Genomic DNA, 22,956 nt, shown 5'->3' with positions numbered 1-22,956 from the left:
TTCAATTTATTTAAACTAAAAACAAAAAACAGTTCACCCATTTCTCCTACCCCCCACCTCTGGCAACCACCACTCTGTCCTCTGAATCTATGAGCTTAGTTTTTGTTTTTGTTTCGTTTTCTTAGATTCCGCATATAAGAGAGAGCATATGGTATGTGCCTTTCTCTGTCTGACTTAATTTCACTCGGCATAATGCCCTCCAGGTCCATCCACGTTGTGGCAAATGGCAGGATTCATTCCTTTTTATGGCTGAGTAATATGCCTGTGTGTGTGTGTGTGTGTATCTCACAATTTCTTTGATCCATTTATCTATTGATGGACACTTAGTTGTTTCCATATCTTGGCTATTTTAAATAATGCTGCAATAAACATAGGGGTACATATATCTTTTTAAATTAGTGTTTTCACTTTCTTCAGATAAATACCCAGAAGTGGAATTGCTAGATCATGTGGTAGTTCTATTTTTGATATCTTTTGAGGAACCTCCATCACCATTTTCCATAGTGGCTGCACCAATTTACACTCCCCCCAACAGTGCACAAGAGTTCCCTTTTCTCCACATTCTTGCCAACACTTGTTACTTCACGTCTTTTTGATAATAGCCATTTTAACAGGTAAAGTGATATCTCATTGTTTTTTGTTTTATAAATTTATTTATTTATTTTTGGGTGTGTTGGGTTTTCGTTTCTGTGCGAGGGCTTTCTCTAGTTGCGGCGAGCGAGGGCTACTCTTCATCGCAGTGCGCGGGCCTCTCACTGTTGCGGCCTCTCTTGTTGCGGAGCACAGGCTCCAGACGCGCAGGCTCAGTAGTTGTGGCTCACGGGCCTAGTTGCTCTGCGGCATGTGGGATCTTCCCAGACCAGGGCTCGAACCCGTGTCCCCTGCATTGGCAGGCAGATTCTCAACCACTGTGCCACCAGGGAAGCCCTGTCTCATTGTTTTGATTTTCATTTCCCTGGTGATTAACGGTGTTGAGCATCTTTTCATGTGCCTGTTGGCCATCTGTATGTCTTCTCTGAAAAAATATCTATCCAGATCTTTTGCCCATTTTTTAATTGGATTATTTGGTCTTTGCTATTGAGTTGTATGAGTTCTTTATATATTTTGGAGAGTAGCCCCTTACCAGATGCATGATTTGCGATTATTTTCCCCCATTCAGTAGGTTGCCTTTTCACTTTATTGAAGGTTTCCTTTGCTCTGCAGAAGTTTTTTGGTTTGATGTAGTCCCACTTATTTATTTTTGCTTTTGTTCCTTTTGCTCTTGGTGTCAGATTCAAAAAATCATCAAGACCCATGTCAAGAAACTTACCATCTATGTTTTCTTCTAGGAGTCTTATGGTTTCAGGTGTTATGGCCAAGTCTTTAATCTATTTTGAGTTAATTCTGGTGTATAGTGTAAGACAGTGGTCCATTTTCATTCTTCTGCATGTGGCTGTCCAGTTTTCCCAACACCATTTATTGAAGAGACTGTCCTTTCCCTATTGTATATTCTTGGTTCCTTTGTTGTAAATTAGTTGACCATATGAGCATGAGTTTATTTCCGGGTTCCCTATCCTCTTACACTGATCTATGTGTCTGTTTTTGTGCCAGTACCATAGTGTTTTGATTACTCTTGGTTTCTAATATAGTTTGAAATCTGGACACATGATTGCCTCCAGCTTTGTTCTTTCACAAGGTTGCTTTGGCTGTTCCGGGTCTTTTGTGGATCCATACAAATTTTAGGATTTTTTTTTCTATTTCTGTGAAAAATACCATTGCAATTTTGATAAGGATTGCATTGAATCTCTATATTGCTTTGGGAAATATGGATATTTTAACAATATTAATTTTTCCAATCCATGAGCATGGGATGTCTTTCCATTTATTTGTGTCTTCTTCAATTTCTTTCATTAATGTCCTGTAGTTTTCAATATATAGGTCTTTCATCTCCTTGGTTAAATTTATTCCTATGTCTTGTATTCTTTTTGATGCAATTATAAATGGGACTATTCTAATTTCTCTTTCTCATAGTTCATTATTAGCATAAAGAAATGCAACAGATTTTTGCATACTGATTTTGTATCCTGCCACTTTACTGAACTTGTGGATTAGTTCTAACAATGTTTTGGTGGAGTCTTTAGGGTTTATATATATATGATATCGTGTCTTCTGCAAATAGTGACAGTTTTACTTCTTCCTTTCCAGTATGGATACTTACTCCTTTTTCTTGTCTAATTGCTCAGGCTAGGACTTGCAATACTGTGGTGAGTAATTAGTGGCAAGAGAGGATATCCTTGTCTTGTTCCTGACCTTAGAGAAGGGCTTTCAGCTTTTCCCCATTGAGTATGTTGTTAGCTCTAGGCTTATCGTATATAGCCTTTATTGTGTTGAGGTATGTTCCCTCTATACCTGCTTTGTTGAGAGTTGTTATCATAAATACATGTTGAATTTTGTCAAGTGCTTTTTCTGCATAAGATTTTTAACCCTTTTTGTTAATGTGGTATATCGCATTGACCGATTTGTGGGTGTTGAACCATCCTTGCATCCCTAGAATAAATTCCAATTCAATATATCGTTGGATTTGGTTTGGTAATATTTTGTTGAGGATTTCTTTTAATGAACTGCCACTTAAAATACTTTTTCTTATGTTTGATTGAAGCATGGGGTCCCGTTTGAGCGTTCACTTCCGCATTTGTCCAGCACTCATTTTCTAAGTGCCTACTGTGCTCTGGGCACTGTATTAGGTATAGATGTAAATTGATGCACGGCCCCAAGAGGGAGATGCATGATGGTGCAACAGTTGTGCCATTGAGCGTTCAAGAGGAGCCCCTGGGGGAGGGGCCAGAGGATTTGCTGATCCCTTGTTTACAGGGGCTAACAGCATGGAGTCTGGAGTCAGACAGCCCAGGTTCAAATCCTGACTCTATCACTTAGGAGATATATGTTTTGGACTAGTTACTTTTCTGTGTCAAAGTGACTTCCCTAAAAAATGGCAGTATTCACGGTATAAAGTGTGAATTAAAATGAGGGAATATTTATAACGCTCTTAGTGTTTGGTACATGGGAAAAACTATGTAAGTGTTTTAAACAAATCAAGTAAAAGAAATACTGTATATTGTGACCAAAGTAAGGACTAAGGAAAACTCTATATTGTGAAAAATATAGAAACTAAGTGGCAGGCATTTTAATATTTGTTTTTAAATGTATGGAAACTTTAGTCGATAGTTAACTTATATAGGAATTTACTATTACTAGGTTCTGTCTCCAGAGCCTTGGATAACTTTTGTTCCCTGTATTTTCAGTTATTTTGACTTTTTCAGGTAGAGAAGAACTTTGTAACAATTAGGGAAGTTCCGAAATGAAATGACCTGCCATTTGTCTTGTTGTAAATTTCTTTCTCATTATAGAAATATCCAAGCAAAGGTTGAACCTGCCTGAGATGTAGCTCTGGGGATGCCTGCATTGGGTAGGAGTAGATGGGGGTCAAACAAGTGAACTCCTAAGAGCCGATGATTTGTTTCTTTTCAGTCATACTTTAGTCTACTCAGGCATGTGACATTGGGAGCCAGGGTCTGGAGATGTGAAATGGCAGTTTCACTGGAGAAGATAGCTGGGAAGGATTCACAGATGTTGAAGGCGGAGAGTAGAGTCTCAATTGCTGGTCTCAAACGTGGACTTCATTTTGTGGAAAATGGGAGGCATTGCAGTTTTCAGTAGGGGAATGACCTAGATTAAAAGGAAGATGTTTTTTTGATTGCAGGCAGATTAATCTGGTAGCAAGTATCCAAAGATTGGAAGCAAGAGTCCTGTTAGGAGACAAGGCCACCATGTGGATAGGCAGGGCTAGATAAGATGACATGTGAGAGGCATCCAAGATGACTTTGAGCCTCAGGAACTGATGAGGCTGGCTGGTGTATAGGAATTTGTGGGATCGGAAAGAGAGTGTTTAATATGTAATTCTAACTCATTTATTCAGTCAACAAATAAATTCATAAACAAATGTTACTGAATGCACACAGTGCAGTGCTCATAGTGACCTGAGGTTGGACTCATCATGTTGTTTTCATGAAGAACAAAACAGACACACATGCATTCCACATGCAGCCTAAAAGCCCACTGTGGTGAGCCTCATTACGGGGCAATGTATGCATTCTTAGAGAGCACCTCAGAAACGATGCCTGTTAAGAAACAGAAACTGCTTTCTCTGAACCTCTGCATATAGTAAGTAGGTCCTTCACTTTTATGAAAACGTCTGATTGTGTGTTTGCCTTGACCACAAGGAAATCGGGGCAGTGGAACTGACGGCTTTTATGTTTCACAATCAAGTCATATTTATTCATCATAGCCCCTTATGTCTTTCTACCTTAAAATACGTGAATACCTCTAAATTTTAAAAACTCATCAAAGTGCCATGTTCCACTTGTGTCTGTACCACTGGCTTTCTTTCCTCACGTTCAGAACCTTCCACTTTCTATTTCACTTCTTGCTGCACAGTTTGAGACCGGGAATAGGTTTATTATTCCAAAGAACAGATGGCTGAGCCTTTGAGAGCCGGTGCATTTCTGCAGAGACTATGCATATAGCACTTAGCACATCGTTGGTGCTCAAGAAATGTCCCAAAAATTAAAACAGATTTTTTAAATAGACCGACTTCGCTGTCGTTGAGGTGCCCCACAGGAGTTTTTTAAATCTCCAGTGTTACAAAAATGTCCAGCCATCCTGTGGAAAGCAGACTAAAACAATCTGAAATAAACACTTCCCTTTATATTTTCTGCCCAAAGGTGACCCTTAAACTCTCCCCCACTCCTCCAAAGTTAAAAGTCTAGAAAAGAGATAGGGTTACAACCTTCCTTGTATCTGAAACAGGCTAGTATTTTTAACGTAAGCACAGCTCAGAAACGTGCAGCGCCTCCCGAAGTTCTTCGTATACTTGTTTTACGAGCTAATGGGGGCACAGAGGTTGCCTTCTGCCCAGTTCTGTGGGTGATGGAATGTCCTGTTCCCTGTTTGCATTGAGCACGGAATTTCTGAGCAGCTCTGCTCCTCGTCACATGTGTCTGCCATCCTTAGCACAGGCCACACAAGGGGCTCTGTCAAGTCTGATGGGAAGGGAAGCTCAGCGCCCTTTATGAACATTCTCCTTTCAACCCGTCAGGCTCTAAAATTAGGCAGGAGTCGCCCTCACCAGACATTCCTCTCTGCAAAGGGCTTGCCCTTTACCGTTTTCCTTCACCTTGCGTGGACGAGCACATCCCATTACCCGTGATAACGAGAGTCCTGGCGTTTGCCTCAGAGAGCACCAAGTCTGAATCAGATTAACTGTGGGGCTGAAGATTGTTTGTTTGGGGAACTTAAATGGTCTCACATGTTCAAATGTGTTAGCAAAATTGATTTTATTACTAAATGTATTATTATCTCCAGAAAAGTAATCATTTCAGCAGAGAGAGCTGATCTTTTCATAACTGATGTCATTCTCTTGAAGAACAGTAACGTTCCCTTGGTTTATGTTCACTTGCTCCTCTTTTTCCTTTAAAGGAAGAGGTTTTTATTTCATCTGTATGAAGCCAGATTCACATGACAGCTGGACATGCATACAGATGAGCTGGACATGCATACAGATATACATGCATATCCGGAGAAAGACCACCTGACATTTGGTGATGCCTCGGCACAGTCATGCGGACAGTAGGGATGGTCATTTCTGACATTTTGGACTTATATAAAGTATAAACCTTTTCTCTCTTTTCCTCAAGAGTTTTTTAATTTAAAGGATGCAGATCAGGGATCGGTGAGCTCTTATCTGTCAGTCATTTCATTAGAATACTGGTTTTAAATGTGCAAAATTAGAAGCTGCTTTAAACTGATTACTTATCAAGTTGGGGTTAGTTTTTCTTATGATACTCTCAAGCATTTTGTGTTTCATTTCTGAAGTGAATTGTGCCTTTTAAGAATACTATTGAAACTGAATTTTTTTAGTAGAATGGCATGGCAGGATATAGTGGGATTTTTATTATTCTTTTAATAATCTGTCCTCAAGGTGGAAACACTGATGACTGTTTAGAGAAGGATCATCTTTCTAAGCAGACCCATTCTGCTTTAAGAAATAACGATAAGTAATAACTCCTGTATCTGAAATATGGCTTTTGACATGATTGAATGAGTCTCCTTTTCAAGAGGGTAACGAAAACAAAAAAGCGAAGAAAGGGTAGTATCTTGGCCAGAGTACTTGTCCCCTGGATTCCCTAGAGGCCAGTGATCATTGTCTTGGGGGTGGGGGTGGGGAGAATATATTAAATTTATGTCAAAGTTTCTAACGTTTGCAAAATTTTGCATAATTACACCCAGTAAAGATGCTTACAAGGAAGTAATAGCTTGAAGTGAATTACTTTCTAATAGGGTAGAAAAAACGCTGGACCAGGGGCTTGGTGTTAATTTTACGTAAGCTAGCAGTGTTACCTTGCAGTTATCTTTATGGATCTTGGGTTTCTCGTTTCTAAAATAAGAGAGGGTGACCAGCTAGGTGAGGTCCCAGAGTGACATTCTCTCCTTGTATCTGAAACATTTATTGATTGATTGATTTTTATTTTTTGTGCATTGGGTCTTCGTTGCTGCGTGCGGGCTTTCTCTAGTTGCGGTGAGCGGGGGCTACTCTGTTGCGGTTCGCGGGCTTCTCATTGCGGTGGCTTGTCTTCTTGCAGAGCACTGTCTCTAGGTGCGTGGGCTTCAGTATTTGTGGCATGTGGGCTCTGTAGTCGTGGCTCGCGGGCTCTAGAGCACAGGCTCAGTAGTTGTGGCGCACGGGCTTAGTTGCTCCACGGCATGTGGGTTCTTCCCAGACCAGGACTCGAACCCATGTCCCCTGCATTAGCAGGCAGATTCTTAACCACTGGGCCACCAGGGAAATCCCTGAAACATTTTAAATACCCAGAATTTGGGATGATCATCTTGATTCCCCAGGGCTGAGAAAGAGCTGACACCAGCTTTCTTTCCCAGGTGGAACAGCCTCACAACTACTTGAAAATACCCATCTCTGTCCTCTATCGAGGTACAGCGTGGGCTTCCCAGAGGGTGTGCTTCCTTATCGCCTTGTTGTGCTGAATGTTCTTGGTTTTAAATGTGGACTAACTTTGTTATGCTGCTGTGAGTCTACAAAATGAAGTACGTAAGTTTTAAAGGGGAGGAACACGGAATTAAGGCAGGAAACATTCTGAAGTCAGTGTGTGATCAGTCTCTGGTTGGCTTACTAATGTCTAGAACTAACTGTGGCTTTGAATCGCCGTCATGATGTTTATTTTTCATCTGTGGTGTCCCTGATGAAGGTTGCATATCAAAACACAATAGTCCCTCTCATGTGGTCTCACGGGTGCTTCCAAAGACACTGTCTTAAATTCTTCGGTGGTGCTTGTGTCGGTGAAGGTGGACAGGCGTGCCAGGGGAAAGACCCGGTGCTGACCCTGGTCTCACAGGCTCCTGGTTGGACTGGACCTATCGCACGGACCGTTTGCTCTCCTGCTGACAGGAATGGGGTAGACGGGGCCCGTCAGCCTCACATGATGAGCTGTTGGACCTAGATGACGGACAGACTTTTTCTGTTACTCAAGTGGGTGCCTGCTGGATCCCATGGGAGCACTTTGTTGTCCTGTCCGTTAAGGGTCCCATAATGGCTTTGGCATCCCATCAAAGGTCTGTGCCCACAGTGGACACTCAAAATGAACGGATGTGTATTGTCAGCTCGCTCTCAATTGGTTACAATTATGAGGGCGAAAAGTCTTTTTGCTTTTTAGCTTGAACCTGGGTGGTGGTGTAGCAATAAACTATTGAAAACAGCCCATGGGTTCAAGCGTCAGCAGTCGCCTCCTCATCAAGCAGTAACGGCTTGTGTATCATATAAATAGATAAAATATATTATGGTTGTTGTGTGTTACTAATAATAGTTCGAGGCGCCACTGCTCCTACCACCGCTTCACTTTAGCCAGTGAGAGGAGTCAGGGAGACCAGGTGGGTTTGAGGCTAGTGTGGCAGGGAGTCCTGAGCAGGGTCACCAGCACACATGCGCGAGGAGAGGCCTGAGAATTGAAGTGGCCGAGTGATGCCTGGGCGTGGGGTCCTTGGCACAAGATGTGATTCTGAGAGTTGGCAGTTGGGTGGCTGAGGAGAGAGTGAAGTAAGGGACCACCGCTACTACCCAAAATGAGAGAGCCCCAAAGAGGAGCCTGTACAGGTACACCTAGAGCACGTTGGCTTGCAGATGTAGACGGGCCACCCACCGTGTGACATCACGGCCCTCACAGTGGAGCAATCTGAGGGGCTTTCTAACCAGCCCCTCAACAGGGACCTGCAAATGTGGGCGTGAAGGTCCTTAGCACGGAGTAGTTTATTGGAACTCTCTGAGATGGCAAATGGGGCATTTGCAGAGAGAAAAGAGAAGACCAAGTATAGAAAACTGCAAAACAGTAGCATTTGGCAGCAGGAAGAAGAGCTAGTAATGGATCAATTAGGAAGGTTGAAAGAGAATTAGAGAAATACCGCACCCAGGAAGCCAAAGAAGCAGCTGCGAGATAGGGATCGAAACAGATGAGGCCTGGGAAGAAACCAATTCAAAAATGGCATTTCTGAAAAATGGGAAAAAGAATTATTCTTTAGTAAATGGTGTATAATAGTTGGCTATTTGGGGAAAAGTAGTTAGATACCAGATCATATGTAAGAAGAAACTTCATTTGGATAACCATAAATGTAAAAATTCAAAATGAAAATATAGACAAATATTTTTACACCTTGGGGTGAGGGAGTCCTATCTGTATATGTGCTATGTAAATATATTCAAGATACCACAAAGAAAGTTTAAAAACAGGCTATAGACTGGGAGGAAATACAAACAAAATATATGACAGAAAGAAAGGTAAATGTCCTTAATGTAAGAAGAGTTTCTGTTAACTAATCAGAAAGGTAAAACACACTAAAAGCGTGGGCACACTTTGTTTTCTGAGGAAGAGATATAAAATGACCAATTAACAGATGAAAATCTTTGCTAATCTAAAAACTGAGCCTTAAAACTGATGAGATGGTAATGTTTGCCTTTTACACTAGCAAAAATTAAAATCCATCTTAACACCCACTGCTAATAAGAAATTGACACTTAGGTAATATTGTCATTAGGAGCTTAAGTTGATACACCGTTTTTAGAGTATTAGTCAGAATCTATTGAATTTTTTTATTGGAGTATAGTTGATTTACAATGTTACATTACTTTCTGCTGTATAGCACAGTGAATCAGTTATACATATATCCACTCGTTTTTAGATTTTCCCATATGTCATTACATAGTATTGAGTAGTTCCCTGTGCTATACAGTAGGTCCTTATTCGTTATCTATTTTATATATAGTAGTGTGCATATGTCATTCCCATTCTCCCAATTTATCCCTCCTCCCTGTTCCCCCCGTAACCATAAGATTGTTTTCTACATCTGTAACTCTATTTTTATTTATAAATAAGTTCATTTGTACCATTTTTTTAGATTTCACATATAAGCAATATCATATATTTGTCCTTCTCTGTCTGCTTTCACTCAGTGTGACAATCTCTTGGTCCATCCGTGTTGCTGCAGATGGCATTATTTCATTCGTTTTTATGGCTGAGTAATATTTCATTGTATATATGTGGCACATCTTCTTTATCCATTCCTGTCGATAGGCACTTAAGTTGCTTCCACGTCCTAGCTATTGTAAATAGTGTTGCAGTGAACTTTGGGGTGCATGTATCTTTTCGAATTATGGTTTCCTCCAGATATATGCCCAGGAGTGGGATTACTGGGTCATATGGTAGCTCTGTTTTTAGTTTTTTAAGGAACCTCCGTACTGTTCTCCATGATGGTTGTACCAATTTACATTCCTACCAATGAGGTGGATAACCTCATTGTAGTTCTGATTTGCATTTCTCTAATAATTAGTGATGTTGAGCATCTTTTCATGTGCTTTTTGGCCATCTGTACAGTATGGACCATCCATGTGGGTCTTACTCTGTCTTGCCTGCCACAGACCGCTTCCTGCACTCTCCTCCGAATCCCAGAAGCTCCCTCTCTGTCCCAGCTGATCCCCCTGCCACCGGTGAGGGGGCTTCCCTGAGTGCAGGAACCTTTCCTCTCCTATAGCTCCCCCCTGCCAGGGGTGCAGGTCACGTCTCGTTTCCTTTTTTTTTCTTTCTTTCATCCTACCCAGTTGTGTGGGGATTTTTCTTGTCCTTTTAGGTGTCTGAGGTCCTCTGCTAGTGTTCAGCAGGTGCTCTGTGAGAATCGTTTCATTTGTAGATGTGTTCTTGATGTACTTGTGGGGAGAGGTCAACTCCACATCCTCCTATTCTGACATCTTGGCTCTAACTCCTGTGTTGAATTTTTAAATGCACATACACTTTGATTTAGCAATCATGTCTAAGAACACATCCTATAGAAATTATAGCATGAGTATGTAAGATTTGTGTAAAAGGGATTTATTCTATCAATCAGTGTTGATAACAGAAAAAGGGTAGTCTGAATAGCCTTTGGTGAGCAAATGGTTAAATAAGTTTGTGTACTTTCATACGATGAAGTACGAGGCAGCCACTTTGTTAAATGAGGTACATCTGGGTATCTTTACCTGGAAGGAATTCCACATTAGGTAGCTGAGTGGGGAGAAGCCGACTAAGTTTTATCCCAATATTGGCCTGATTCTGTATATTGCCTTTTAATAATAACCTGTGTATGTGAATACGTGTAAACAGATGTGTCTCTATAAGCATGCAGAAAAGTTCGGAAGGATCTACACCACCAGGGTAGAGGTAGGGGTGGAGGGGCAAAGACAAGAAAATTCATCACTGCCCTTCGAAAGGGCAATGGTGAGGATAGGACTGAACGAGGCAGGCGAGTGTGAGCTGTGGGTGTAGGTTACTGTGGATATGTTTGATCGGGAAGGAAGCAGGAGGGACAGGCATGGCAGTACAAAAGATTTGGGGCGTTGTTGTTGTTATGTAGGATAGGAGAAATTTGAGTCTGTTTGTACGCCAAGGAAAGGGAGACAATACAAAAAGAAAAAGTTGTGGTAATCAGAAGAGTGTGGTAGTAGTGGACTTAGTAAGAAATGAATGATCCTTCTTTCTATGGGGTTCAGAGGGTGAGTGAAGTTGGCAGAAGGTTTTTCCAGAACTCCAAGCAGATGGCCCCCATGAAGATAGGAAAGGCCAGATACAAAAGAGTAGGGGATGCACATGGGTGGTGTTGGGAATGGAAGAAAATGGGAAACAATGGGAACAGCTGGGGGATGTGCTAAATCTGCAGGTTTGGTCATCCACCTCCTACTTGTGGGACCAGAATTTCTGGGAATGAAGCCTAGGAAACTGCACTGTTAGCATGTTTATCACAGATGCTTAGGCCCAACCCATAAGGTTCAAGAACCACTAGTGTAGATTATGAAGTGGAGCTTTTCGGTTGGGCCAGGTTTGGGAAGCAAGTGGAAACAAGGAGTGTGCTGCCTTTTCTTCCTTACCAGGCAAATCTAGAAAGAAACTTACCCACAAAGCCCCTCTGAAGAAGAGGCTTCAAGAGGAAATCAGTGTCAGTAAAGTCAAAGGAATGGAAAGAGCAGAATGGGAACTAGCTGGGCTATTTTTAATGTCTGTTTCCAAACTGTCCACATGGATTCCTTCCATAGTTATCAAAAGACCCAGGAGTCACTCTGCCCGTCTGTTGCGGGCAGGTTAAGGTTTATTGCCATCAATTGCCACTCGATCAATGGAAATGGCGTAAACACCGCTCTGTGCGTATGTATGGAGATTTGATAAAGATTTATACACGTATATATGTTACGTGTGTATGTTTATTTCAAGTCTGAAATAGCCTTCTCTTAAGGAGTTGTCCTGAAGGTGATTCTATTGTAGTCATGCTCACAGTGCCCTTTCACTTCTGGACAGCGTTCACGGTGTTGTTATTTTAACATCTCAACTACACCAGCTTAAAACTTGGGTATATTTTTGCAGCTATGGGCATAAGGGGGCCTTTGTGCTTTTGACTGTATTCCACAAGGATGCCTCTCTGTCCTGGAGCCGGATGGGAGCATTGCAGACGGAGGTGCAGGCACTGGAAATCCTACAGGTGGTAGCAAGCAAAGCAGTGCCAGAGGAGGAAGCCACGTTGCCCCGAAGCAAGAAGACAGAGCACTTTGCAGACAGGAGGCTCTGAGGGTCAGCTTAGTAGGGACAGAAGTGCGCCAGTCCAGCTGACCGGGTGAAGAGTAGGACGCAGAAGGGGAGGTGCCTGAGGAGGGCTCAGCCGGGCTGGGGAGGGATTGGGTGCCGGGGCTGGGATTTGAGGATAGGTGGGAAGTCGGGAGGTAGCCGGGGGGGAATGCTATTTTTTAAGCAGATGATTCAGTTAGGGTAGAATCGTGTGAGACAGTTTGCTCCCCTGCCCACCCGCCCCCACGCTGTCTCCTCTGTGGTTAGAACGCGCCTACCTGAGGGCCTGGGTTTAGCTCATTAGCCCCAGCCGTCGCCTGTACCTCTCACTCTGCATTTGCTGGTACTGCTCGCACGGTTACTCTCTATTAGTGGCTCCTAACCGGCACTAAATAACTTTAACTAAACCCTGTCTCCTCTGATAACTTTGAACTCTGCCATGTATTCTCCATAATTCCTAAACAGTCAACTTTACATATATCTCAGTATTTCTCTCCAAAGTCAGAAGCAAATGCTTGTTATACTGTTCCTTGGCAGGTTTCAAAAAACGACCAGACTCGCAGGCATTAATGGTGGCCATGTAGTGCCTTTCTCCAAATCTGCCTCGCCTCCCCCCTCCCCTGCCCGCCCCCCACTGTTTATTCCCAAGGACTTTGTGGACACTTTCCACGATAGAACTGCTACCTTAAAAAGCTTTGGATAGAATATGGCTCCGAGTCACACTGCCTGTAGAGGTTTATGTCCCTGACTGTGACGTGTGAGGTCAGCAAGACGTTTCTAAGCCGGGGCACTTTCCAGGTGTCATTTGGGATAAAGATACCACGTTTGACCAGAGAAAGCTATTTACAGATTGTCTGTCTGGAAGAAGCCATTATCAGCTTTGGGTGGCTTACCGTTTGAATAACATTTCATGTTCTCTTTCTAATCCTTTTTCTCTTATTCCTTTTCTCCAAAAAGTCATGAATCTAGAAATGTTAACTGAACTTACCAGATTCAGGAAGGTTTGATGAGCCTTAATTATCAATCCTGGAGAAAGTGTCTTTGTTTAATCAGAAACAATAGGATTCCTATGTTGCTTCTTATCTACTCTCTAAAGCTAACATACGTTTTGTTGTTGCTAACATTTAATTAATAGTTGAACCTAGGAAAATGAAGAGGGGTTGAGTGTCTTAACATTTGGAGAGGAAGTTGAATATGAAATGTCTTTCCTAGAAAAACAGTCTTCCTAGATTGGGTTGTTTGGCAGAAGAGCCAAATCTGAGTTTCCGCTGCCGGGAGGGGTGCTCGGGAGCAGAGAACTGAATGCCTGTTCTCTTATATGGGCTTCGTGGAGACCCTAAGAGGTGGGCACGGTGGCCACATTTTAGGGATAAAGAACTAAAGCTGAGGGGCTTCCTTGGTGGCGCAGTGGTTGAGAGTCCGCCTGACGATGCAGGGGATGCGGGTTCATGCCCCGGTCCGGGAAGATACCACATGCCGCGGAGCAGCTGGGCCCATAAGCCATGGCCTCTGGGCCTGCGCGTCCGGAGCCTGTGCTCCGCAACGGGAGAGGCCACAACAGTGAGAGGCCCGCGTACCGCAAAAAAAAAAACTAAAGCTGAGTGAGGACAGACTTGCCAGGGGTCACCTAGCTTTTGAGAGTGGAAGAAGAATTCAAAGTCGTCTCCCTGTATTCACTACTCCACACTGTCTCCATAAAAACGGAAATATGCTTCACCATCAACTAGCCCCTTAGTGGTACTGGATTTTCACTGTGCTACTCAACAGCTTGAAGAATTTACTACCTGTCTGTTTTTCCCATGTAAAAGCATGCAAGTGTTTACTCAGGAACGCTAAATCTAGCTGTTCTGCTTTCTTTTGTTCTAGATTTTCTACCCTAGCAAGGATGGTACAAAGATTCCAATGTTCATCGTGCATAAAAAGGGCATAAAATTGGATGCCTCTCATCCCGCTTTCCTATACGGCTACGGCGGCTTCAACATATCTATCACACCTAACTACAGGTAAGCGTGGCACCTCGGAACTTCAGCGTGCATCTGACCTTCTCCAGACAGTGAGGAGAAACCAGAGACTGCCTCTGCACCAGAGCCCCATCCCCTTGGTCCCCAGAGGAGAACCTGGATGAAAACAACACTAATTCCTGAGCAGATCTTACCTTTGTTCATTGTGCAACGAGTATTCGTTAAGCCTGCTCTGTGTTGGGAAGTGAGACGAGTAAGGAAGTGTCCTTACACCATTTTCTTCCCTGAACCAGTGGATATGCTGGTAGTTTCAGTAGAGACCCTCCGAGGTATAGGAAAAATGTTGAAGAGAGGACCACATGGGTGTATGGTCTGTACCTACCTCAAACTCTCCTTTCCTCTGATCTTCAACATCCAGGGAATTAGCAGCCAGACCATCTTGAGCCTCAGGTTGCAGAAGCCCACAGTTTCCCCAGTTACTAAAAGGAAGAGTGAATAAATTTCAGAAATAGTTCTCAAAGCACAATTAATTTTAGTTAACAGCAAACAGAAAAATAACCTCAGTACTGTTAGGGTCAGAGTGGAACGAGAAGGAAGAAACGTAAAATCCAAACTTTCTAAAGAAGCTTTGTGCTATAGTTTCTTCTGTTTATTTCTAGAAAACATTCTCTAGCCCTGGGCACGCGTTCTTATTTTCTGGTCAGTGTGCCTGATCTCCTCTACCTCTCTCACACCTAGTTTCAACGTCTAAATTTCTGTAAAACTGGAAAATCTGTTTAAAATTCATATTTCAGAAGGAGCTTTCTTTTTTCCAACTTGAACAATTTGGAGAGAGCTACTGGGAGAGATGGTAGCAGGGGCTTTTACCGGGTGTGTAACGAGCACAGCACCATTCATACCAAGGCTGTGTCACGTGGGTGGCAGTATTTTGGTTGCCAAGACAGTTGTTTAAAATGAGGTATACTGCACGCTCCTGAAAACGTATGAGCTTTGCAGTTCATCACTAGTCAGAAGTTATAACATTTCACTTAAACCGAGCAATGTAAAAGCACTGGGCTTCCACGCAGATGACAGCACGTGCGGAGCATCTTCAGGGCTGTGTGTGCGGGTGCGGGTGCAGGTGTGGTGGAGGAGGACAGCGGCCCTCACTGGGCACAGGTAGTGGCAGGTTAACTGTTTTTACCATTTCTCAGTGTGTCCAGGCTCATCTTTGTGAGACACATGGGTGGTGTCCTTGCAGTGGCCAACATCAGAGGAGGTGGGGAGTACGGAGAGACGTGGCATAAAGGTGAGGTATTTTCTCTGCAGAAACGCAAATATGGCATAGAGCAAGCCGAGGGGATTAGGGGCAGAAAAGGATGCTTCCAAACACATTGCAGACACCAGTCCCCCTTTCAATTGAAACAGCCCAGTCTCTTCAGTTTATTTTCCTTTGCAGTCTATTTTAATGAAGGACACCTTTTTCAGACGCATCTCCTACATACCATAATCAGTTTTGTTTTGTTTTGTTTTTAGCAATGTATAGGGTACATTTTTATCTATCACTGTCAGAAGTGAGCCTGGGGATACTTTTGGTATTTATTGTGTCTCCTTCTCCTGTTAGCCTGGCTTTTTACTGTTTAGCATTATCGGCTATCTCAAAACAGACTGCAAAAACAGGCCATTTTCTCTTAAAAGAAAAGAGCACTCTACAATAGAGCTTTCCTATTCCCAGTTCGGGCATCTTTTGCTTGTTTTCTCTGATCTTCCCCACGTTGCTAAGAAATAGCATCCTCCTAGTGTTGCTGCTGGGACTCTGATAAAACCTGCACGTGCTAGATAAACACAAGAACACAGTCAGTTTTCTTTTCTGGTTTTAACGGTTCAGTCCCTGTTCTCTGGCCTCCTGAAGCATGTATTCTAGTTGATTGAGGAAACTGCTCCTATATTCAACTTTATTCCCCAGATTATCATTCTTTTAAAAAAAAATTATGGCAATCTTTACTTTTAAAGCCCCATCTCTTCCTTTTCTCTCTATACGGAGCACACCCCATCTCCCAGGCTTTTGTGTATCTGGAATGCATAGACTAACCAATAACTTGAAGAAGATGTTCTTCCCTTACCTTATTCCTGTGTTTGTGGGAGGAGGGTGTGGGAAGCCCCTTCACTCCCGCTGGCTCCCTGCTTCTCCCCTCTCAACATCAGGCGTCCTGTGTAAGACAGTCTGCGGGCACGAGGGCGGCCCCCAGGGCTCAGGCTTGGCCAGCAGCACGTGGCGAGAAGGCTCTTCTCCTGCAGCAGGAGCATCCGAGACCACCCTTTGGATCCGTACACCCACTTGTTCTTCTCTACCTCCTAAGGCCAAGGCTCTGGTTTTCTGCATCGATCAGATCAGCAAAGATGAGGGTAGATCTGTAAAGAGCTTTTTTCATAAGCACCTGTTAGATGTCAGGAGGCAGGAAAGGCCCAAGCCTAAATCCTCGGTCTTCAGCATGCACGCCAAGGACTGATGTCAGACAACAAACTATTTGAGCATCTTAGCAAGAGTGAGTGTCCCTAATGAACACATGGGCCCCCAGCCTGCCAGCCGTCGTCGGGCCAGCTGCTGCCAGGTGTCGTCCTTGAAGGCTTTATTGATCGTCACTGTATTTGAAACAGCATAGAATTCATTGTATAGTTTTGACTTGGACCTGATATTAGAGTTTAATTACACTAAAATCATAGTGATATCTTACTGTGATAGTAAGAGATAACTAAGAAAGGAGGAATAAAAGTAAAATCTCTACACACCTTATGTTGGATGTACATCCCAAATCCATATGCTAAGTCTGAACCCCCTGACTCACCCAATTTCCTGGTTAAAAATGTTTAATGTAACACTTAAACACCCACCTGCACGGACTCCTGACCCAGTGGCCTTCTCCTCAAAGAACCCAAGTTCTTTGCCATAGAATTCCTCTGGTCCTCAGGTGTCCACCATGCTCTGGTAGGGAAGAGTGCCCTTGGTCTTGGTCAGCTCTTTCATCTCTGTATTAATTATAAACAAGTTATTATCCAGAAGTCTTGGGGGGTGGGGGAGTTTGCAGCTTGACTGAAGCTAAAAGTTGATTACCTCTGTTTAGACTGATCATAAACTTTCTCCTAATTTAGGCAGTGAAGGGGCCTGAAATGGAACTTTTCTAGTTAGACCCTAGCATACTGAACCTCGATAAATCTAGATTTCATTCTGTTAATTGAGTTTAAAATTTAATGCTCTTCAAAATATTATTATTCCTGCAAACTAAGTAATCCTAGCCATCTTAATTCACCAATACTTTCTTATTAAAATCTTAATAACATTTGTTTTGATATGAAAAAATTTCTTCTGAAAAAATTTCTTCAGTAGCGCTGCTTCATCTTGAATTGAATTTCTGCAAAAATGGTTAATCTCAAATAGCTAATTAGATCTATGTCTGCTTTTTGTTCATTTCATTGGCAGTTATTTCAGACATCCGTTCCTCTGCGGGCATGACTTTGACTTTTGGCCTTTACTTTTGGATATCACAAGGCCTTACAAATGTTCCTCTCTTTAAGTGGTTTCTTTGTTTGGCTCTACACTGGAATGGCTTCTAGATGAGAAAGCCCAGATTCTCTGAGGAGATGCTTGAGATCCTCTTCATTCAAGCACAGAGAAACTAATGGGCTGCTCTGTGCAGCACCACGTCCCCACCTAATTCCTACCTAAGTTCCTTAAGTACCCGTGGGCAAAGTCAGAGAGCTTCCTTCTCGTAATCACGTCCCCACCTCAGACTCCGGCAGAGAGGAGGGGTGAGAAGTGCACCTCTCTGCACAGAGCACTTTCTTTATTTTTAAATTTATTTATTTATTTTATATTTTATTTTTGGCTGCGTTGAGTCTTCGTTGCTGTGCACAGGTTTTTCTCTAGTTCTGGTGAGCAGGGGCTACTCTTCGTTGTGGTGCGCGGGCTGCTCATGGTGGTGGCCTCTCTCGTTGCGGAGCGCAGGCTTCAGTAGTTGTGGCGCACGGGCTTAATTGCTCCGTGGCATGTGGGATCTTCCTGGGCCAGGGATTGAACCCGTGTCCCCTGAACTGGCAGGCAGATTCTTAACCACTGCGCCACCAGGGAAGTCTGCGCAGAGCACTTTCATCTTCCCAGGGAGGGGGCAGCGCACTCGTCCCCATTGTCGCATGCTGTGTGGAACTCGAGGACTGGACTCTGCTCCGGGTCTTGTGTCAGTTTTGAGTCCAGCTCCTCCCAAGACACAGGTTCTTTTTGTTGACATGCTTTCACATTTTCATTCTCATGGTTGTCTGACGTCATAACAGATCATCTCTTCCCTTTGGGGCATTTGCCTTTTAAGTTCTAAGAGGTTTTAGAAAAATACAAAGGCACCGTATGGATTAGCAGTTGTGGTACTGATGATGGATTTCCACAATGCATAACAAAATTTAAATTGAGGCATTTTTCTAAATGTAGTGGTAGTCCATTGTTTAAGTTGATCAGTAGTTGAAACTATGCCCTATCATCATTTGAATTCCCCTTAGGTTAAAATGTGATTTTTTTTTTCTGTTTTGTTAATTAACTGTCTTTCACTTTGGCACATTGTAGGTGGTATCTTGGCCAACAAACAAAACTGCTTTGATGACTTCCAGTGTGCTGCTGAATATCTTATCAAGGAAGGTTACACGTCTCCCAAGAGGCTGACTATTAATGGAGGTTCAAATGGGGGCCTCTTAGTAGGTGAGAACTGGGTTTCTTATTCATTGTACTTTACTAGTTAACTCTTGGAGTTTTCAGGTACTCTGATTTACTTTGGCTCATGGATGGGAGCAGTGGTACAGAAAAAGCAAAACCCATTTGTATTTGGGCATCTAATTAATGACATTTGAAGACACAACTACTGACTCAACTCATCATAGCCTGAAAAGCCCTTCCTCCTCCCTGTTCTGAGCTCTATCGGACTGGACCGCAATTCTGACTCAACTCATCATAGCCTGAAAAGCCCTTCCTCCTCCCTGTTCTGAGCTCTATCGGACTGGACCGCAATTCTTACCCTTCCCTCTCCCGCTCCCCACAGACTGGACCCACAGGTCTCTAGGGTTCAGTCAGCACATGCCTGAGCCTAATAACACACCTCTGACTGTTACCCAGAACTTGTAAGCTGTGATCACCACTAAACGTTTGTTGAATACCTATGCCATGGGATGCTAGATGCTGTGGGTTCAGAGAAATAAGTCATGAAGGACAATGAGGTACATGCAAAGATGGATCCACAGCTTCACAGTCATGAAACAGTTCACAGTAATGTTCACCCTTGCTGAGCACCTTGCCAGGCTCAGTGCTGAGCCCTTGACATGCACATGGCCTGGGAGACGGGGACAGGTATTATCTCCATTTTACAGAGGAGGACGCTGGGGCACTGAAGGGGTTGAGTAGCTAGTGTGATGGTGGTGCTGGTGTTGATGCTTAGCACTGTGGCTTTAGAGTCTGCTCTTTTAATCTCTATGTGGCACTGCCTCTAAGTGGATTTTCCTAATTTTTGGTAGTTAATGAATTTTTACTTTTCTTTTCGTCTCTCAACAGTACTTAACATTGTAATGAACATTTATAGTGGTCCTGAACTTTGCTTGCTGGGTCCTACATCCAGTGTCATTAGGATACGAGGGGCCGTTGTACAAATGGAGAAGAGCACAAATAGACTCAACCTAAAAAGCACATGTGACCATTTTTAGCTTTCCATCCACTGTTGTCAGGGGACCTTGTCACATTCACTCCGTTTCCTTGTCTTTGAAATTTACTGACTTGTGTCAAAACCTGAATTCCTGTCCTTATTACTCCTTTACCCCAATGGAATATAGTCTTGGAAAAAACATTTTCCCAGGGAGGTAAAATATATATTTGTCCAAATAATTTGTTTAAATTTGGAAAGGGTAGCGATGTGGCCGAGATGGCAAAGTAGGAAAACCCCTGAGCTCACCTCCTTCCACGGGCACACCCAAATTACAACTATTTACAGAACAACTATGTATGAGAACAACCTGAAGACTAATAGAAAAGATTTTCCACAACTAAAGATATAAAGAAGGAACCACAATGAGATGGGTAAGGAGGGGGCAGATGCACAGTATAGTTAAGACCCACAACCTCGGGCAGGCAAACCACAAATGGGAGGATAATCACAATTGCTGAGTTCCTTCCCAAGGAGAGAGGGGTTTGAGACCCACATCAGGCTCCCCGGTCCAGAGGTCCTACACCAGGAAAATGAGCCCCTAGAACATCTGGCTCTGAAGGCCAGCGGGGCTTACTTTGATGAGAGCCAGAGGGCTGTGGGAAATAGAGACTCCACTCTCAAAGGGTGCACACAAAATCTCACATGCTCTGAGTCCTGGCACAGAGGCAGTCATTTGAAAGGAGCCTGGTCAGATTCCTTTGCTAACCTTGAAGAGCCTCCCAGAGGGGCAGGAGGCAACTGGGACTCCTACTGGGGACACAGGTGCTGGTGGCAGACATTTTGGGGAACTCGTTCTACCACAGGGACACTGGTGCTGACAAGCACCATTCTGGATCCTCTCTCTGGCCATTAGCGCTCCGCCACCAGCAGACTGGCACCAGCTCTGGTCATGCAGAGATCAGACCTTGCCTATCAGCATGCCCAAAGTAGTTGGCCCTGCCCCAACAGAAGGGCCCGTGCAGCCTACATAGGAGGCACTCCTAGAGCATGTAACTCTGGTCACCAGAGGGAAGTCTGCTGCTGGGCCCTACAGGATATCACCTATATTAAGGATACTTATCCAAGCTCAGAAAACATAACCAACCTACCTAATACACAGAAATAAACCCAGAGAATTAGGCAAAATTAGAAGACAGAACTATGTTCTTAAACTAAGGAGCAAGATAAAACCCCAGGAAAAGAACTAAGCAAAGTAGAGATAAGTAATCTTATCCAATAAAGAGTTCAGGTAAGTTGTACAATCACAAAAATTGTGTTGAATCTGCATTGCCAATGAGTATTGTTAATTGTGTATAATTATGACTATGTATTTATTATGTATAAATATGTACAACATATTTTCTCTATTTTTCCCAATTTGAGATAAACCTGGCTAAATCAGTAATACCTAATCTCTACAAGTTCTTCTTGTATGTGCATACAAAACATAAGCTTACAATGCAATTGTTTTAGAACAACTCTTTCAAGAAAATGTTGACATAAAAATATGTGTATATGTGTAAAAAAAAAAGTTCAGGTAATGATTACAAAGATGCTCAACAAACTCAGGAGAAGAATGGATGAAGACAATGAGACATTTAACAGAAAGTTAGAAAATATAAAGAAGAGCCAAAAAGAGGTGAAGAATACAATAACTGAAGTAAGAAATATACTAGTAGGAATCAACAATAGATTAGATGATGCAGAGGAATGGATCAGAGACCTGGAAAACAGAATAATGAAAATCATCCAAGCTGAACAGAAAAAACCATTCTAAAAAATGAGAATAGCTTAAGAGACCTCTGAGGCAACATCAAGCAAACTAACATTCACATTTTAGGGGACCAAGAAGGAGAACAGAGAGAGGGGCAGAGAACTTATCTGAATAAATAGCTGAAAACTTCCCTAACCTGGGAAAGGAAACAAACATCTAGGTTGAGGAAACAAACACAGAGAGTCCCAAATAAGATGAACCCAAAGAGGTCCACACCCAGACACAGAGACTCTTAAAAGGAGCAAGAGAAAAGCAACTAGTTACTTATAAGGGAACTTCCCTGGCTCTAGAAGAAATGTTAAAAGGCCTTCTCTAAGTGGAAAAAAAAAGACCACAACTAGAAATATGAAAATTATGAAAGGAAAAAAAACTCATTAGTAAAGGTAAACATCAAGATAGTAGATCAGCTACTTACAAAGTCAGTAAGAAGTTTAAAAGACAAAGTAGTAAAATCATCTATATTCACAATAGTAGTTAAGTTGGTACACAAAACAAAAAGTTTTAAAATATGACATCAAAACATTAAATATGGCAGGGGGAATATAAATGCAATATTATTAGAAAGTATTCGAAGTTAAGAGATCATCAACTTAATCACAAAGATATAGAGGTGGTTACGTATGAGCCTCCTGATAACCAAAACCAAAAATCAATAGTAGATACACAAGCAAAAAAGAGAAAGTAATCCAAACATAACACTAAATATAGTCATTACATCACAAGGGAGGAGAGCAAAAAAGAAGGAACAAAAAAAGAACTACAAAAACTACCAGAAAAGTTTTTTAAATGGCAGTAAGTACATACCTATCAACAATTAATTTAAACGTAAATGGACCAAATGGTCCAATCAAAAGATAGAATGGCTGAATGGATAATAAAATAAGACCCAACTATATGCTGCCTGCAAGAGACTCACTTCAGATCCAAAGACAGACACAGACTGAACGTAAGGGGATGGAAAAAGGTATTCTATGCAAATGGAAACAAAAAGGAAGCTGGGGTAGCAATACTCAGACAAAATAGATTTAGACAAAGTTTGTAACAAAAGACAAGAGCATTACATGTGATAAAGGGGTCAATACAAGAAGAGGATATAACATTCATAAATATTTATGCACCCAGGAGAAAAGGGAACCCTCCTACACTGTTGGTGGGAATATAAATTGTACAACCACCATGGAGATCAGTATGGAGGTTCCTTAAAAAACTAAAATAGAACTATGATATGATCCAGCAATTACACTCCTGGGCATATGTCTGGAGAGAACCATAATTCGAAGAGATACATGCACCCCAGTGTTCACTGTGGCACTACTTACAATAGCCAAAACACAGAAGCAACCTAGTTG

General features: G+C 42.5%; 1 protein-coding gene across 2 annotated transcripts in view; it reads left to right on the top strand.

Annotated features, from left to right (window-relative positions):
• PREP (prolyl endopeptidase) overlaps positions 1-22,956 on the top strand; it is a 171,819-nt gene that overhangs the window by 137,963 nt on the left and 10,900 nt on the right. For both annotated transcript variants that reach the window (XM_079939836.1, XM_079939837.1), the window contains 3 exons: positions 14,049-14,185; positions 15,337-15,431; positions 18,732-18,863. In XM_079939836.1, coding sequence (XP_079795962.1) covers positions 14,049-14,185; positions 15,337-15,431; positions 18,732-18,863 — 364 coding nt within the window. The remainder of the gene's footprint in view (positions 1-14,048; positions 14,186-15,336; positions 15,432-18,731; positions 18,864-22,956) is intronic.

This window comes from Stenella coeruleoalba (genome assembly GCF_951394435.1).
Source record: "Stenella coeruleoalba genome assembly, chromosome: 12".
In the NCBI taxonomy this organism is placed as follows: Eukaryota; Metazoa; Chordata; class Mammalia; order Artiodactyla; family Delphinidae; genus Stenella; species Stenella coeruleoalba.
The sequence above is the reverse complement of the archived record's forward strand: the minus strand, read 5'-3'. Positions and strand labels throughout refer to the sequence as shown.